Raw genomic sequence first — 19,237 nt, 5'->3', positions numbered from 1 at the left:
TTTTATAAGTTTACAAGAGGAAATCTATTATGCAGTAAATATTTTACAAAGTTAAGAACTCGATCTCACTGATTTCAACAAGAAAATTATGCATATTGTTCTGAGCACCACTCTCCCTAAATGCTTACCTACGGTTGTATCGTAATATGCTCTTACTCTGTTTCTAAACCTGTTTTTTTTCTACTGATGTAGTTATGATACAAGATTAAAACTGAATTTTTGAGAAAACAAGTTCCACACCAGTTTTTAACTTCTTGCCTATAGCATAAACTTTGTTTTACACCTTTTTGTATCCCATATTTCACTGTATCCTTAACGTCCTTTTTTTCTTATGGAACAAAAAATATGCCAGTCATTTAATTCCTGGTGTTCATTATGTAAGTTAGCACCCTCTCTGCATGGAGGAAGAGTGAGGGGGAAGGTCACTGCCCTGCCCTGCCCCTGGCCTTCACATCATCTCCACAAATGAGTGGGGGGGATTGGCTGGAGCTTGGCTTGGGACTATGTGCCTTCCCACAATGCCCCACCTAGAAATATGGCTGCCCCACCTAACAAGGAAGGCTGGATACAGGGCTGCTACAACTTACTTCAAAAGCACATAAATAAGTCTGGAATGCCCTTTACCACATCTAGCTTTCCTCCTCTATTCATGGATAGCAGATGCAATAGAGAACCGGGCTCCTGCACTGTTAATAGCAAGCTGACCATGCTGAAATTCCATCTTCTACACAACAATTACAGGTGAAAGAGCCTGTCATGTTTTTTACCTTATGTCTACCATTATGCCCAAGTGACTCTTCAAGATGCATCTCTTCACCTTGGCATTTCCTGACTAATCCTCCTTTCTCTTTTACTTTCCTTACATATCCAAAGTTTGGCCTGCTAGATGTATAGGGGCTCTGTTATTTGTATGCTTTTTAGTGTTTACTTATTTATTTTCAGTATTTATGTTGTTGCTGTTATGTGCCATCAAGTCGATTACAACTTATGGCGACCCTATGAATCCGTTACCTCCAAGAGCATCTGTCATGAACCACCCTGCTCAGATCTTGTAAGTTCAGGTCTGTGGCTTCCTTGATGGAATCAATCCATCTCTTGTTTGGCCTTCCTCTTTTTCTACTCCCTTCTGTTTTTCCAAGCATTATTGTCTTTTCTAGTGAATCATGTCTTCTCATGATGTGTCCAAAGTATAATAACCTAAGTTTCATCATTTTAGCTTCTAGTGACAGTTCTGGTTTAATTTGTTCTAACCCCCAATTATTTCTCTTTTTTGCAGTCCATGGTATGCACAAAACTCTCCTCCAGCACCACATTTCAAAGGAGTTGATTTTTCTCTTATCCGCCTTTTTCACTGTCCAACTTTCACTTCCATACATAGAGATCAGGAATACCATGGTCTGAATGATCCTGACTTTGGTGTTCAGTGATACATCTTTGCATTTGAGGACATTTTCTAGTTCTCTCACAGCTGCCCTACCCAGTCCTAGCCTTCTTCTGATTTCTTGACTATTGTCTCCATTTTGGTTAATGACTGTGCTGAGGTATTGATAATCCTTGAAAAGTTCAATGTCCTCATTGTCAATTGTAAAGTTACACAAATCTTCTGATGTCATTACTTTAGTCTTCTTGACGTTCAGCTGTAGTCCTGCTTTTGTGCTTTCCTCTTGAACTTTCATCAGCATTCGTTTCAAATCATTACTGGTTTCTACTAAGAGTATGGTATTGTCTGCATATCTTAAATTATTGATGTTTCTCCCTCCAATTTTCACACTTCCTTCATCTTGGTCCAATCCCGCTTTCTGTATGATATGTTCTGCGTATAGATTAAACAAATAGGGTGATAAAATACACCCCTGTCTCACACCCTTTCCGATGGGGAATCAATCAGTTTCTCCATATTCTGTCCTTACAGTAGCCTCTTGTCCAGAGTATATGTTGCGCATCAGGACAATCAGATGCTGTGGCATCCCCATTTCTTTTAAAGCATTCCATAGTTTTTCATGATCTACACAGTCAAAGGCTTTGCTGTAGTCTATAAAGCACAAGGTGATTTTCTTCTGAAATTCCTTGCTCTGTTCCATTATCCAACGTATGTTTGCAATATGATCTCTGGTGACTCTTCCCTTTCTAAATCCAGCTTGGACGTCTGGCATTTCTCTCTCCATATATGGTAAGAGCCTTTGTTGTAGAATCTTGAGCATTACTTTACTTGCACAGGATATTAAGGCAATAGTTCGGTAATTACTGCATTCCCTGGGATCCCCTTTCTTTGGAAGTGGGATATATATTGAACGCTTCCAGTCTGTGGGCCATTGTTTAGTTTTCCATATTTCTTGACAAATTTTTGTCAAAATTTGGACAGCTTCAGTCTCAGTAGCTTGTAGCAACTCTATTGGTATGCCGTCTATTCCTGGTGATTTGTTTCTTCCAACTATTTTAAGAACAGCTTTCACCTCACATTCTAAAATTTCTGGTTCTTCATCATATGGTTCCTCCGTGAATGAATCTGTCATCCTTGCATCTCTTTTACAGAGTTCTTCAGTGTATTGCTTCCATCTTCCTTTTATTTCATCTTGGTCAGTCAGTGTTTTCCCCTGTTGATTATTCAACATCCCTACTCTTGGTTTAAATTTCCCTTTCATTTCTCTAATCTTTTGGAATAGGGCTCTTGTTCTTCCCATTTTGTTGTCCTTTCTATTTCTATACAATAACTATTGTAATAGTTTTCTTTGTCTCTACGTACTAGCCGTTGTATAGTTGCATTTAGGGTTCTGACTGTGTTTCTATCTCCTTTTGCTTTTGCTTTCCTTCTCTCTTTAACCATTTTAAGAGTTTCATCAGTCATCCATTGAGCTCTTTCTCTCTTTTTAACTAGAGGTATTGTCTTTTTGCATTCTTCCCTGATAATGTCTCTTACTTCACTCCATAGTTCTTCTGGTTCTCTGCCAACTAAGTTTAAAGCCTCAAACCTGTTCCTTATTTGATCTTTATATTCTTCTGGGGTGTTATTTAAATTGTATTTTGGCATTATGATTGCTTTGTTGTTCTTCTTTAGCTTTACTCTGATTTTCGATATGGTCAGTTCATGATCTGTACCACAGTCTGCTCCTGGTCTTGTTTTTGCAGAAAGTATGAAACTTCTCCATCTTCTGTTTCCAATTATGTAATCAATTTGATTCCTATATTGACCATCTGGTGATGTCCACGTGTACAGTCGTCTTTTTGGTTGCTCAAAAAATGTGTTGGCAAGAAACAAATCATTGGCTTCACAGAATTCAATAAGTCTTTCTCGTGCTTCATTTCTGCCACCTAAGCCCCATTTCCCCACAATTCCTAGTTCTTCTCTGTTCCCTACTTTTGTATTCCAGTCCCCCATGATTATCATCATATCTTGTTTTGGCGTGTGATCAATTTCCTCCTGTACTTCTGCGTAAAATCTCTCCAATTCTTCTTCTTCTGCGTTTGATGTTGGAGCGTAGACTTGGATGATGGTTATGTTAATAGGTTTCCCGTTTAATCTCATTGATATCACTCACTCAGACCTTATATTATAGCACCTAATTGCTTTTGCTACATCTATTAAAGCAGCCCCGTTTCTTCTTGATTTCTCATTTCCTGCATAAAATATTTTGTAGTTGCCTGATTGAAAATGTCATATTCCAGTCCATTTTAATTCACTCACGCCAAGTATTGTAATGTTGATACGCTCCATTTCTTGCTTGATAATTTCTAACTTTCCCTGGTTCATGCTTCTCACATTCCATGTTCCTATTGTGTGTGTCGTACAACTCCAGACTTGCCTTTTGCATATGTGCGCATCAGCCTCTGGGCTTCCTTTTGGCTTTGACCCAGCTGCATCATTAGTCACAGTGCTACTCGTACTTGTCTTTTGTTCTTCCCCAGTAGCTTGGTGAGTGCCTTCTGACCTGGGAGTCTCATCTTCCAGCACTATCTTGTGTTGCATTTTGGATACTCTGTTCATAGGGTTTTCGTGGTAAGAGGTATTCAGAGGTGGTTTACCATTGCCTTCCTCTGAGTTTGGATGCATCTTAGTCTGGTGTCTCAGCTTTGACCATTCTGCCTTGGGTGCCCCTGCTAGGAGTCTAGCCTCTTGGTCTAGACTCCTGACAGCGTTGCTCTCATCTTCTTCAGCACTCTCAAACCCCCTCACCACGTTAAGGTGTGCATCCTAAAGGGGGATCAGTATTTATAGGTTGCCCAATAACTAGATTCTTGGTGTGCCCATAACCTGAGAAACCCTGATGGTATATTTTCACATCATTCCAAACAAGGCTTTCCAGTCAAGTAAATTTTCACATTCAGGAGTAAAAGATGAAATACCCTTTTAGTTAAGAACAACAACACCTTCTGGAAAAGACCAATGGCCCATCTGATCCAGCATCCTATTCTCACAGTAGCCAACCCGATGTCTATGGGAAGCCCGCAAGGAGGACCTGAGCGCAAGGGCACTCTCCCCTCCTGTGCTTTCCAGCAACTAGTATTCAGAAGAATGTTACCTCTGACTGTGGAGGCAGAGCATAGCCATCTCAGAGCTTGGAAGTAATTACAAAAAATAAATTACTTGTAATTTATTACTTTTTTGAGGAATGAGTAGGTAATTTCTTTACATTTTGATTGTAATAGGAGGAGGAGTTTTATTACTTTTGAGGTGTAATTGTGATGTTTCCAGCATTACTTTTGGGTGTTACTGGGGGGGGGGAGAAGGGGAAGTCTTTGCTCCTCTGATTCATGAATGAAAAACATGTGCCTCAAACTGGGCTTCTGCACAGTGTCCCTCTTCCCTCATGTTCTGTGGGTGTTTAGGAGGAGACGAGGGAGGAGGTAGCGAGCAAGATGGAGGTGGAATGGAGAAAACAATTGTTTACAAAATGGACAGTGGTAATGAAGAATGGAGTACATGGAGAAAGGAGCCAGAGGGCAAGGACGTGGATGAAGGAGGAAAAGAAAGCAGCAGTGAAATGGAGATAAAGAACTGTGGAGGTGATGATGATGATGATGTGTGTGTGTGTGTGTGTGTGTGTGTACTGTGTTTGCACTTGGCACGCGAAGCGGCCTCTGCCGCCCTCCCTGGCTACTTTGCTGCATTTGCAGTGTTTTAATTTTTTTGCAGCCCAGGGTAAAATGTTTGCTTCGGTGGGTGTGCCTTAGTTGGTGACAGGGCAGGGTCTGGGAGGTGGTTGAGTTAGAGAGATAATGCTTGCTGGCTGAGAGTATGTGTGTGGGGGGGTTGCACTTGGGTTGATATGCAAAGATCTGAGCGGTGGCCTTTGTCTCCCTCCCTGCCTTCCTTACCAGTGAAGAGACTACCACTGCTATCTTGTGGATAAAAAGAATTATACTACTACTTCTGTGTGTGTGTGTTTATGTTTAATGTTGTTATAGGCTACTTAGGTGTGCAGCAGGCAAGGGCAGCACCTTGTAGGCACTCTAGTTTGTTTTTTAAGTAATTTAACTGTAATTGTAGTGATTATTTTAACGGTAAAGTTATTCCTTTCAGAACAATTGTAATTGTAACGGTAATTTACTCTTTTTGGGACCATGTACCAGTAATTGTAATTTATTCTTTTTTAAAAGTAATTATCCAAGCTCTGGTAGCTATTGATAGCCTTATCCTCCATGGATTTATCTAAGCCTCTTTTAAAGCCATCCAAGTTGGTGACCACCACTGCTATGCACTGTGTGAACAAGTACTCGCTTTTGTTTGTCTTCAATATTTCAACGTTCACCTTAATTGGATGTCTCTAGTGTTCTAGTGTTATGAGAGAGGGGCCATCCACTTTCTCCATGCATAATTTTTATACACTTCTGTCATGTCACTTCTTACTTGCCTTTTCTCTAAACTAAAAAGCCTGAAATGCTGCAACTCTTTCTTCATAGGAAAGTTGCTCCATCCCCTTGAACATTTTGCTTGCCCTTTTCTGAACCTTTTGCAACTCTACAATATCTTTTTTGAAGCGAGGCAACCAGAACTGTATACAGTTATTCAAATACAGTTGCACCATAGATTTGTATAATGGCATTATGATATTGGAAGTTTTATTTTTAATTCCTTTCCTAATGTTCCCTAGCATGGATTTTGCCCTTTTCACACCTGCCACGTACTGGGTTGACATCTTCACTGAGCTATCCACTATGACCCCAAGGTCTCATTCCTGGTCAGTCACCGGCAGTTCAGACCCCATGATGATATATGTTTAATTAAGTTTTTTTCTCTCCAAAAAGAGGACCTTTCGGAGCTCTTCACAATCCCCTCTTGTTTTAACAATCCTGAACATTGTATAATACAGGCGCTATATGATTTAGATATATGCTTTCTGAAGAGTTCCAATTGTCTGGAAAGAGCTTCACGCATGTACAATTGTATGCACCATTTCAGACCTTCTTATGAGCATATGAAGATCAGGTATGCACAATCTTGTTCCCCCATCTGACATCTGAAAGGGACTTTGGTGTTGTGTTAACCTGGTGATCAGAAATCGTTTTGGTGGACATACATGTTGAAACAGCACAAGTAAGCTTTCTGCTCACTGCTGTGTTAAAATATGCGCTAGCATCAATGAGTTAAAGAGACCAGGCAGTTCATCATGTCATAGGAAGCTGCCTTATTCCAGGTTCCTATTCATCCATGTAGTTTAAGATTAGAAGCTGCTGTCCAGAGTGTCAGGCAGAGGTCTTTCCCGTCACCTGCTATCTGATGTTTTTAACTGGAATTGCTAGAAATTCACTCTTGGACTCTCTGCATGCAAAGCACACACATTGCCAGTTATGGCGGCTCCCTCTTCATCCTTTCCTGTAGTGATTAGCTTTTTTTTTTCTTTAAAAATAATGGATTGGCAATTACGTTCATGTAATCAGCTTCTCTAAGATGTAGCATTATATATTAGCAGATTCATGGAAGATCAACATTTGTGCTTAGCAGGAAGGAAGTGCTCTGAATCCTCTTAACCTCTGTTTTTTAATCTTGGATCCCCAAATGTTGTTGGACTACCACTCCCATCATCCTTGGCCATTGGCTAAGCTGGCTGGGGTTGATGGGAGCTGTAGTCTGACAACATTGGGGATCCAAGGCTGAAGAACAATGCTGACTGTGCATAGAAGAGTCATGTTTGAAGATAATTGCAAGCAGCCAGAAGTGAAATGGAAATGTGGTCACTTTAAGGAACTTATTCAATCTTTATGTATTACCTGATGCACTTTGACAATACTGTGTGTGTGACTGTGTTTCCAATTTTACATAAGCCGTTTTTGCATGATCAGTGTGTGGTGAAAGGAATTGTGTAGATCCATTCATAAGCATAAGACATATCCAAATGAGATCTTCTTCTGCACTGGATTTTGAAGTTTTATTTGAAGCTTCTAGGGAACAACTTTAATGGGGCATGGAATTTCCACCACCACCACTATGTGTCACAGACAGAATTCTGGAGAAGTGGAAGGGGTGGCGAAGACCACTGTATTTCAGACCACATATGAATATGTCTATATATGTTTCAGGTTACAATGACATTTTAAAAATAACTGGAACAGAAAAAAAGCACTGTTAATACTGAAACTGAAGCTTAAATATATCCAAGATCAGCCCTTTGATCCTTGCTGTGAATTCCCCTACCCCAATATTGAAATTGCTATCTGGGTGGCCATCTGGCCCAGCCATTAGCCAAAATGCAGTGGCTCCCTCAGCTGATTTTGGTTGTTATGAATATTGCTGTATTTCTGTTGCCAGGGACGAAGGGAGAGGTGCTTGTGGGGTTCTCTGCCTCAGGTGCCAAACGAACTTACCTAGTACAATGCATCTTGGCTTTCAGGGTTGGGGTGCCCTTTGCAGCTCTGTCTCTGGCAGTAAAATGTCTGGAGCCATCCCTGTACTCTTCCCCCCCCCAGAGAGATAGACAGACGCTGAAACCCAAAATGGCATTTGTAGTATGTCTGCTCAGGATGATGCGCTTTCATTGGCAATGCAAAGAAATCTGAGACATATAAAGCGAAGAAAGCCTAGAAATCAGTGCTAAAACACCCTGCGTTATTTTTAAAATAGAAAGTGCTAAATCTGCTTTCAGAATGGATTATTCAAATCAAATGCATTTGCATATCATTGTTCAGCTTGCCTGCCCTGTTGCTTTTGCAGTTTTTAAAAATTATTCTTATTCTATTTTATTTTTATTTTAGCTTTTTCATGGACTGGATTACAACCAGAGTTTGGGACTCCCTACTGTTACAAAACTAGCCTGCCAGAAAGAAGAGGTCTAGGGGGATTTCTCCCTTGATGTGCTTCCATTTAGGGGCAAACTTGTTCTCTCTAGTGCTCACTGAATTGGTCTATTTGGGAGCAATTTTCCTGAAGGATCACCATACCCTACATGTGTCCACTCAACTGCTTTTATATGCAAAATCTGCACATTTACAAACATTCCAAAATGACTTTTAGTGGAAGCACTTAAGCATTCTCTGGAACTTCCTGCCTATTAATGTTAGGCAGGCATCTTCACTCGGAGTAATTCCCACTGAACTGCAAATGATCAATCCATTTTCAGCAAACTTGCAGAGGATCCCATTTCTTACCTCCCAGATTAATAAGCAGAGAAATTCACTAATAGGCAAAAATCCTTGCGGTTTAAGAATGTACCTATAGCCAACAGATATTTCTATCAAACTTTAAAAAGCAGGGAAATTGGGCAGCTATAGTGAATGCACCAGGAGAGCAGGAGACCTGATCTCCTCTCTGAGATATTGTACTGCCCTACAAATTTGTCAGAATGCAAACACCATTTGGATTGGTCTTTCACAGTCCAATCCACTTGCTGTGTAGTTTGGAAGAATTTGGTAACATGTGCCTCTGAGCATATGGTGAGTGGTGGCAACACCTGCAATCAGCACAAATAACAGATACAAGACATGTGCTGTGCTGATCTTGTTTTAGCAGGGAGGAAGCAACAATATTAAAACAGTTGATATAGTTCAGATGGTCACTTTTGAATATGTTTGATTTACTTTGCAATTTTAGTGAAGTTTCCTATAGTAAATCATTTTCTTTTGCTTCTGTTTCTGTGTATATGTGAAGTACAGCAACACTTTGCAACACTAAAAAAACCCTCCAAAAACAATTGTGGAATAATGGCACTGACTGTTCTGCAGAATAGTTTCCAATGGACATGAGCAGTATCTCACTTTGCACAAGATAAAACTGTGGGAGGTGAAATATATTCTAGCAAAATTCTAGGTGTGCTCAATGTTTTTAATTGATCATGCCCACCTTTCCTTAAGTGCAGTAGTTTAAGCATAGCAGACTGAAAACATGCATCCTGGCAGGCCAAGTTTGTTTTTTCCAATAGCTACAGTCATTGCTTTAGTAGCAACATGTTGTAATCAGTCTGATTTTACATCAAACTGCAATTTCAGATTCAACTGTTAATGTGCCCAAAATAGAAATAGAGCATAACCAGTTTGAATCATAAAAGGCTGTCTTTACTATCATATGACATTGACCAATAAAAAGGCTTTGAAATTAATAAAAATAAATTTGACACAGATTTCTAGGATGAATAATGAGAGAAATATAATTGTCTAGGTTAGATTCTCTGTAGAAACAGTAGTAACACAGAAAAAAAAGGAAAGTAAGAAGAACACCAACAAACATACAAAAATGTTATTCTCCATCTTTGGAGATGGCGATTTGGGGGAGGGCATTTTCTCTCAGCCCTGATTTGATCTCTCGCTAACAGTAACAGGAACAAAGGTTTCCCTTGCAAGGCATATAAAATTAAAATCCAGCTGTGCTGATAAAAATACTGTTGCGTCCCTCCCCAATCTCCGAGCGGTGAGATTTCAGGGGTCCCTGCGCTCATCCAGGGTTTGGTTTCATTTGAGAAGAAGATCAGCGGAGACTGTGGTGTCTTTATGAAATATGGTTTGTTTATTTACACACATTCCAACCTGAGCTGAGGATGGAGGTGTTCAAGACATCAGCAGTCCAATATCCAGCTTTCCCATAAGTGTTACAGGAGGCATCCTAAAGCCATGGTGCAGAGAGACAGCTTCTCTGCCTGCCTCCAGTTCCCAGCCTTTCTCAGACAACTCTAAACACACTCAAAACCCAAACCTCTGCTAGCCGCCAGAAGGGGGGGGACGCTCCCCTACAGAGTTTAAATGACAAAAGGATCTTCCTGGCCCATTCACCAGTTGCTGGGCACTTGAAAGACCCATTAGCAAACTGGCCACTCTATTAGCTTAACAAAAGAAACTTCAGCAGAACCAGCCCCTCATCCCAAGGCACAAGATTCCAAATCAGAGGCTGGAAGGGCACTCACAGGGATCATCCATTCCAACCCTCAAACTCACAACAATACTATCATGTTTTCTTCACTTCTGTTCTCTATGTTCCAAGAGTTGTTTGGATTTTTTCTCCTAAGGAACCAATACATCTTCCTTCAGAGTTTTTTGGGGAGTTAGAATTGTAACATTTACCTCAGAATAGAGATGTTCCTAAAATTATTTGTTCTATGTCCTTGATTTTGAAGACAGAAACATTCAAAGTGGGTAGTGCTGCAGGTGGTGGCGGCAGCATTCAGAAGTTTTAATTGACTATGAAGCTGGGTGTTTTTGAGAAGCACATCCAGTTTTCCCCAGTGGAAAACAGAGTGAAAGGTCATTGAGAGTGGAATCCTTCCGCTTCCTGGCAAAAACATGGAGGCCACATCTCCTGAGAATTCTATCCCAGACCTTGAGGCACAGCCAGTGTAAATAATTCAGCATTATCTTCATAAGTAATTCAACCTTCATTCTGAAGAAGTGATATCTGAACCAAATGTATCCCAAAGGCTTTTACAGAGTTAACTAATGTAGCCACAGTTAAATAATAAATAGAAATAGATCATTTTTCAGATGGGATTTAAAATAGATCATGAGTTGATGAAGGCTCCAAGGAGGGGAAATAAGACATCTTTAGGGGATAGAGTTTGGTAGCGGATGACTGTGGGCAGGCCAATATGATCAAGGGACTGGTTATTCTGAACTAGTTCAGAGGAACCAAGGCTACTGGTGTTAGACCATTCATTTATTGTAAGGATGGGGAACCTGTTGCCCTTCAGAAGTTGATAAGTCTACAGCTCCCATCTTTCCTGACCATTGGTCATGCTGGCTGGGGTCAATGGGAGATGGAGTCCAACAACACCTGGAAGGTCACACATTCCCCATACCTGATATATTGGATACTGCAGTGTGACCTCAAATAGGAGGTGAGAGTGGTAAAAATAAATGGATCTCATTTTCTTGCTCTAGCGTGCAGTGAAAATAACAGCAGCAGACAGCATGGTGGGATGGAGGTGCTCACCAGACTTCCCTGCAAGTAAGTAGCTGCTGCTTGCCAGGAGGATTAGGAGTGAGGCAGCAAGGTCAGTGTGGTGCAAATGTACCGGCTGAGCCAATCCAGAGTTTCAGTCGGTGCATTTGCACCAGGCCTCCATCACCGGCTGCCTTACCTCTTCCCCTCGCAGTAAGCAGCAGTGATTCACCTGCCTTGGTCCCACCACGCTGTCTGCTATTGTACAACCACTGCAAGGACAAGGATTTTGATTGGGATGGATTTCCATGTCCCATGCACTTGAACATAGAATTATTCTTCTGGACTTGTACTAAAAAACTCAAAACCATAAGGGAAATATGCTTTTCTGGATTCATGGGGGATGGAGAAGCTAGGGACAGGTTATTCAGGCAATGTGTGGTTGTGATTAGACCAAAGCTGGACATGGAGAAGAATTCTCAGCTTATGCCCTCCAGCTCATCCTCACTGGCCTTATTGTCCCAAAAGTCCTTCCCAACCCCAGTACACTTCCCTTGTTCCTTCACTTACCAAGGGCAAAGAGGAGCCTTTCTGGGGGTCACACTGGATCTGCAGGATTGACAGTCTTCCCTTTTATTTTATTTATTTATTTAATTTAATTTATATACCGCCCTAAGCCAAATATACCTGCAGAACAGGGGACAAACATCATCACCAATCTTGGAGCTGTCTTAGTTTATTACTTTGCTAGTGTTTTATAGTAGCTAGAGTGTTGGACTAGGACGTGGGAGAGCAGGGTTCAAGTTCCCACTCAGACCAGGGTTCGTTCCCACTTTACTGGCTGCCTTTAACAGTGTCTTAGCCTAACCTTCGTCACAAGGTTGTTTGTGGCATTCCCCTCATTTTATCCTCATATGTTACCTTAACTTCTTGGAGGAAAGGTGGGATATAAATAATAAATAAAATGTATTTATTTATTAAATATATATCTGAAGTGATATGGAAGCTCTGTCGGTTTTTAATCCATGCAATATGTTAAGAAGTTGCCTATTCCACCATGAGATATTTAATATTATTAAGAAAGATAATGGATATATCATAGAAAGAAAATAGAACCTGAACTGTGAAGTGAAGCTCTCCATGAAAAGCATTACAATCCTTTCCTTGTGTTAAGGGCTAATAATTACTTATCTTGACTGCAGCTCTGCATGAAGAAAAGGGCAATCTCTTTGGCAATCAGGTCTCAAACTGTTCAGGGTTTTACTGCTTAATAACAGCACTTTGAGAAACCTATTAGCATCCAGTGTCACCAGTGTAATGTTCTCCACTTTCCAATGGGAAAACAGCTCTACTTGGCAACTAGGTCACAGTATTCTGCTCTAACCTGTGTTTTTGAAATGGACTTAAGGTGTGACTCCAGTAGAGTTCAACATGCCAAGAAAAGTTAAAGGAAACAGTTTTCATGACGCTAGTGAAAGCTGCATACTCATCTTGCTAGATGTACATGCAGAAATTGTTGTAGGACTTGGAACATGAATTTCACAACCAAATGGAAAGCTAATAAATATTACGTCTTCATCCTAAATGCATCAACTTGGATGTGAGTTCCATAATCTAGGGGCCATCACTGAAAAGTACCTATTTCAAAACCTATATAGGACTGAAAAACCTATATTGGATTGATGTGTCTGATGGTAGTTATACAAATACATTGAAGAATTGGAGCAGAATATTTAACTGACGTATTAAGATGAGGAAGAACATGTTTCATCCAGTAATGTATGTATGATAATTATTAATTTCTTCTTCTTCTTCTTGTTTGTAGGATTTATTTATACATGTGGTGGAACTTTAAAAGGACTTAATGGTACCATAGAAAGCCCTGGCTTCCCATATGGATATCCAAATGGTGCAAATTGTACATGGGTAATAATTGCAGAAGAAAGGAACAGAATACAGATAGTATTTCAGTCTTTTGCTCTAGAAGAAGAATACGATTATTTATCATTATATGATGGGCATCCTCATCCTACAAACTTCAGGACAAGGTAAATATTGTTGACATCTTATCTAAATATGGCTTGCTACAAATTAATACATTTCCTAATATTTATTTCCTGGCAATACTGGAACTGAAATTGTTACATTTTTTTCATCCATCTTGCTTATCTTGTTTTCAATAGTGGATGCTAAAATCAAATTACAGAATGAGGTGTTGGCATTAGGGCGTACTGCCTAAGGATGTTTTCATCAGGTCTGGAAAGTTACAAGCATGTGTTTTGAGAAGCAGTCTTATCTGCCATGTCTGGCCTGAGAGAGCAGACTTGAAGGTCAGACAGGTTGTCATGGTAACGGGAGATAACAGCTGGGATAGTTGTAATAGAGTCTATGTGTTGCTCTTCTGAATTATGCCTCTGAGCTGAGAGGCTGTCTTTTGTGTTCATCTATGGAGAGAGATGTCCCAGAAGGGGGGGTGACTGAAGAATCTCTACATGTATGTACTCATAAGCCTCTGGCCTTAATGTCTTAATAAAGACTCTTAACATGCTCTGAAGAAGTTTCTTGTTCAACTTAACTCCTACGTAATGTATGCTGTTTCACACAACAACGCACACAAGCCAACAGTGGTAGCAGAGGATGGTTACGCTCCACAGCGCATTACACGGGAGTAAGTTGCTGGTCTGAACTGCAGATGGAGTTCCAGAGAGGGCAGCTTAATTGATTGAACCAGACGGAGGTGAGCAACATGGCTGTAAACCTGTCTGCGGGAGGCTTGCCGATGGAACGACTTAATGAGAAGAATTTTGCCAGCTGGAAGCCGAGGATGAGGGCTTTGCTGATAACAGAGGATTTATGGGACGTGATTGAAGAAAAAACCCCGGCGGTATTGACCGCGGCCTGGAAGCGTCGAGACCAGAGAGCGCAGGCGTTTATAATCTTGGCTCTATCGGATTCTCTACTGATGTGTGTGAGAGATGAGCCGTCGGCTAAAAAGATGTGGGACGCGTTGCAGGATTTGTCCCAGGAATGGCAGCGGAGGCAGGAGGCGCTGAGAGCCCAGCCGGTGGGAGCTGTCAGAAACAAGGAGGAGAAATATGCCGAACCGGAGCAGGCTGCCGAAAGCAGACAGGAAAACAAACAGGAGCAGCAACAGAGGCTGAAGGCTTGTTTTGTTTGCGGAGATCGTCGACATCTCCAGCGCGATTGTCCAGTCAAGCGAAACTCCAGGGACGGAGGCTTGAAGAAAGGTAGTGTGAACTTTGTTTGTAAACAGAAGTCTAAAGACTTGGAACAAATTAACTTTATTGTCGACAGCGGAGCAAGCCATATACTAATTAAAGACAGGAGTCTGTTTTACACGTCTACAAATGAGCAGGACTTTGTTTTACTTGCTGATGGATCACGGAAATCCGTACAAGCACGTGGTCTCGTGAAATTTGACAAGCTTGGCATTATGACGGACTGTTTGTTCGTTCCGGACTTGGCTCATAATATTTTATCAGTGGGCAAACTGGTGAGTTGTAATTATTCAGTTTTGTTCCACCAAGACCAATGTTTTATAATGAGGGGGGCTGAAGTGTGTTTGCAGGGAAGCCTTAATGATTCACTGTTTAAATTGTCCATGGGTGTGAAGTGTGCTGATGCCTTGAGTTCAATGGGGCGGAAAGGGAATGACGGTCAGGGCTGTAAACAGACAGCCGTAAAAGGCATGCCGTCGGTATTCACTGCCCAGATGGAGGAAGTTCACAGAGTACTAGAAGAGCCAGCATCATTTCAAGCAATCAGGCTGATGCCTGAGGCAGAGCAGCACAAATGGCAGCAGGCCATGCAGGAAGAATTACAAGCCATGCAAAAGAATGGCACATGGACATTAGTAAAGTTACCCATGGGTAAAAAGGCCATAGGTTGCAGATGGGTGTTTAAGAAGAAGAAAGCAAGTTCCGGGGAAGTACAGAGGTACAGGGCACGCTTGGTTGCCAAGAGATTCACCCAGCAGCATGGGACAGATTATGATGCTGTTTTCGCCCCGGTTGTGAAACATGAGTCCATTCGTGTGCTGCTGAAGCTGGCAGCGATGCAGAACATGAGTGTAAATCACTACGATATAGGGACGGCATTCCTACATGGTGATTTAAGAGAGGAGATATATATGGAACTGCCTCCGGGTTCTGTGTCAAAGGCAGGGTTCGTGTGTAAACTGCATAAATCAATATATGGACTGCGGCAAAGTGCACGCTGCTGGAATGAGAAATTGGACAGAGTGTTGCATGGAATGGGATTCCAAAGATGCAAGGCAGATCCATGTGTGTATATAAAGAGACAGGGGATGAAAACCACGTTCTGTGCAGTTTACGTTGATGACATCATGTATTTTTATCATGAGCAGCAAGAGGAACAAGAATTTAATGAGCAACTGGGCAGGCAGGTGGACACAAAGAATTTGGGGCCTGTCACACACTATTTAGGCACGGATATTGTGCGTGCAGAAGACGGAAGCATAACATTGAGTCAGGAAAGTAAAATAAATCAGATCACAGAAGAATGCAACATGACAGAATGCAATGTTGTGAAGACTCCAATGGTTGTGGCTTTCCAACAGAGTGTGCAGGAGACACCTTGTACAGATCCTGAGAAGTACAGGCGCATAATAGGGAAATTGCAATATTTGGTGAAGGTGTCTCGCCCAGACATATGTAATGCAGTCAGTATTTTAAGCCGGAAGGTAGAGCATCCTTCAGAGGCTGACTGGCAAGGGATTAAAAGGATAGTGCGTTATCTGAAAGGCACGAAGACAAAGAGTCTGGTTTTGTCAGGAGCAAAGACAGGAGGTCTTGAATGTTTTGTGGATGCAGATCATGCAGGGGAGCTGAGCAGTCGTAAGTCAACCTCTGGCATAGTTGTGATGTGGCACGGGTCATGCATTGACTGGAGTAGCAAGAAACAAAATGTGGTTGCAACATCAAGTGCAGAAGCCGAGTATGTGGCCCTATCACAGGCCTGTAATGAGCTACAGTGGTTCGCAATGCTCATGCAGGAGATAGGCATTGATATGCAATTTCCGATTACTGTATATGAAGACAATCAGACCTGCATTAAGATAGCCACATCAGAAGCTCATACCAAGAGAACAAAACATATTAGTGTCAGATACTTTCACGTAAGGGATTGTGTGCAGCAGGGGTTTGTTAACCTAAAATTTTGTGACACTAACAACATGGTGGCTGACATAATGACCAAGCCTTTGTGTGAGGAGAAATTTGGCAAACTGGTGACAAGGCTTGGAATGAACCAGAGTTTGAGTGAATAAAGTTTCTGAACTGTACTGAGATGTAATTCTGAACTGTACTGAACTGAACCGCAAATGTATGGTGCAATGTACTGAAATGTATTGCAAGATGTATTGTAGAAATGTGTTATTGTTGTAATGGATTTACAGACATGATAAAAAGGGGGGCTGTTGGCATTAGGGCGTACTGCCTAAGGATGTTTTCATCAGGTCTGGAAAGTTACAAGCATGTGTTTTGAGAAGCAGTCTTATCTGCCATGTCTGGCCTGAGAGAGCAGACTTGAAGGTCAGACAGGTTGTCATGGTAACGGGAGATAACAGCTGGGATAGTTGTAATAGAGTCTATGTGTTGCTCTTCTGAATTATGCCTCTGAGCTGAGAGGCTGTCTTTTGTGTTCATCTATGGAGAGAGATGTCCCAGAAGGGGGGGTGACTGAAGAATCTCTACATGTATGTACTCATAAGCCTCTGGCCTTAATGTCTTAATAAAGACTCTTAACATGCTCTGAAGAAGTTTCTTGTTCAACTTAACTCCAACGTAATGTATGCTGTTTCACACAACAATGCACACAAGCCAACATGAGGTTCATTAAAAGACAACATTGCCCACCCAGTTTTCAGATGATAGTTGATCATTCCTTTGACATAAATACATATGCTTTTGTGCATTTAGGAATTGAGAAAGCATATCGCTCATCATGCCCTGATTGCTTTTTTGTTCTGAATAAGGACAGTTGTTATTTGGGTTATGTTGTAGATTGTGTTGCAGTAGTTGGTAGCTCAGTGGCACATGAACCCATCATTTCCAAAAGGTCCCAGGGTTAATCCCTTGACACGTCTAGTTTTTGTTTGAATTGTTTCAGATAGGGCTGGTAAAGACTTCTGCATGAAGCACTGGAGAACTGCTGCAGGTAAGAAAGGACAATATTGAATATGCACTAATAATTGCCCCTATTTCCCAGGGTTAAAATAAAAGTTAAAGGAAACAGTTTTCATAATGTTAGTAAAGAAAGGGAGAAGCACATTCATCTTACTAGATGTGAATGGAGACATTGTTGTAGGACTTGGAATATGAATTTCACAAGCAAAAGAAAAATGACATCTTGATCCGAAATGCATAGACTTGGACAGGAGTTCCATAATCTTTATTATGGTCAGTCTTTATCCTCTAGTTCTTAGTTTGTGTACTTATATTCATAGAATTGGAAGGCATCTTAAAGGTCATCTAGTCCAACCTCATGCCACTGCAAGAAATCCAATGCTATAGCATCCCTGATGGGTTGCCATCTAGACCCTGTTTAAAAACTTGTAACAAAGCAGAGTTTACCACCTTCCAAGTGGTCTGTTCCATGGTTGATCAGTTCATGCCAGTGGGAAGTTCTTCCTACTGTTACCATTGTAATGTGAAGCTGTTGGTTTAAGTCATACCATTTGGGGCAACATAAACCAAATTTAGTCATTTTCTACTTGATAGGCCTTCAAATATTTGAAGATGGCAATAATATCCTGTCTTAATCATCTCTTCTCCTGGCTAACCATATTCAGCATCTTCACATTCAGCTCCTTTTCTTATAGGACTTGGTCTTATGTTTATACTTAACTGTATTAGCTTTCATTCCATCCTCTGTAATTAGTTCTTTTCAGGTAATATTGCCAGGGGTATAGTCATCCAAGGTCTTGGGGAGTCTTAGGCCCCTTAATTTTTGGGAGCAGGGTCCCTATGTTTCCAGTATCCTACAAGCCAATCAGCATGAAAGAGGAGTGTGCTGGTCACTGAGAAGAGTCTTCAAATATGCTTCCTTGTCCTTGCCTGCTGATTGGAGGCAATCAGAGTGAAAGGAGTCAGCCACTGAGAAGACTCTTTTCAGTAGCTAACACTCCCCCCTTTTGTGCTGATTGGCTTCTAGAGACGTCTGCTGTTGTGGGAGAAAGCATTAACAAGGATCTCATTCTCAACTCAGTAGCCAAAAAGGGTGTGTGTGGCTGTGACTATCATGAAGGGACCCTGTACTTCTGCATTTGCTACTACAGCACTGGTTATTACCTAGGATTCTGCACCAGTTCAACTGAATCCTGAACCAAATCAGCCAATTTGGGCTTCACCCAAATCAGGTTGAGTCTTGAAATATACCTGGATTGCGCTGGGTCGGGTTGGGCCACCCAGAGAAGCCCAGGGCTGTCAGAAGGTGCAGCAATCTGGCTGGGGGGGTGGAGAGAGAAGGAGAGGCTGACAGCCTCTGGAAACAGTGTGGGACTATTTGCGAAAGGACTTTCAAAGAGTCTCACACTGCACTTTGGCTGCACATGCCTGTTCTCAGCAAGAACAGGGTGGAATAGAAATTGTGGGGAATGTTGAGCAGGAGAGTGCTAATTGTACTCATGTACTGTTTGTGAGCTTCCCATAAATATGTGGTTGGCCACAGTGAGAACACAGTGCTGGGCTAGACTGATCTTTGGTCTGCTCCAACAGAGCTTTTCTTATGATCTTATGTTATGTTCTAGAGTTATATGCTTTGACCTGTGAGCACTAGACAAAGCTCTGACTGCTGCATTTTAGACTAATTGTAATGTGTTTTAATGGTTTTTAATACTGTATTTTAAATTTCTGTAACTCACCCTGGGACCTAATGGTAACAAGAACATAATAACATAAG

General features: G+C 41.3%; 1 protein-coding gene across 3 annotated transcripts in view; it reads left to right on the top strand.

Moving 5' to 3' along the window:
- Positions 1–19,237, top strand: part of CSMD3 (CUB and Sushi multiple domains 3) — a 1,044,618-nt gene that overhangs the window by 166,260 nt on the left and 859,121 nt on the right. For all 3 annotated transcript variants that reach the window (XM_061605340.1, XM_061605331.1, XM_061605321.1), the window contains exon 2: positions 13,122–13,344. In XM_061605340.1, the coding sequence (XP_061461324.1) occupies positions 13,122–13,344 (223 nt within the window). The remainder of the gene's footprint in view (positions 1–13,121; positions 13,345–19,237) is intronic.

The sequence above is a fragment of the Rhineura floridana genome, chromosome 1 (assembly GCF_030035675.1).
Source record: "Rhineura floridana isolate rRhiFlo1 chromosome 1, rRhiFlo1.hap2, whole genome shotgun sequence".
Classification (NCBI taxonomy): domain Eukaryota; kingdom Metazoa; phylum Chordata; class Lepidosauria; order Squamata; family Rhineuridae; genus Rhineura; species Rhineura floridana.
This window is presented reverse-complemented; position numbering and strand designations above follow the sequence as displayed.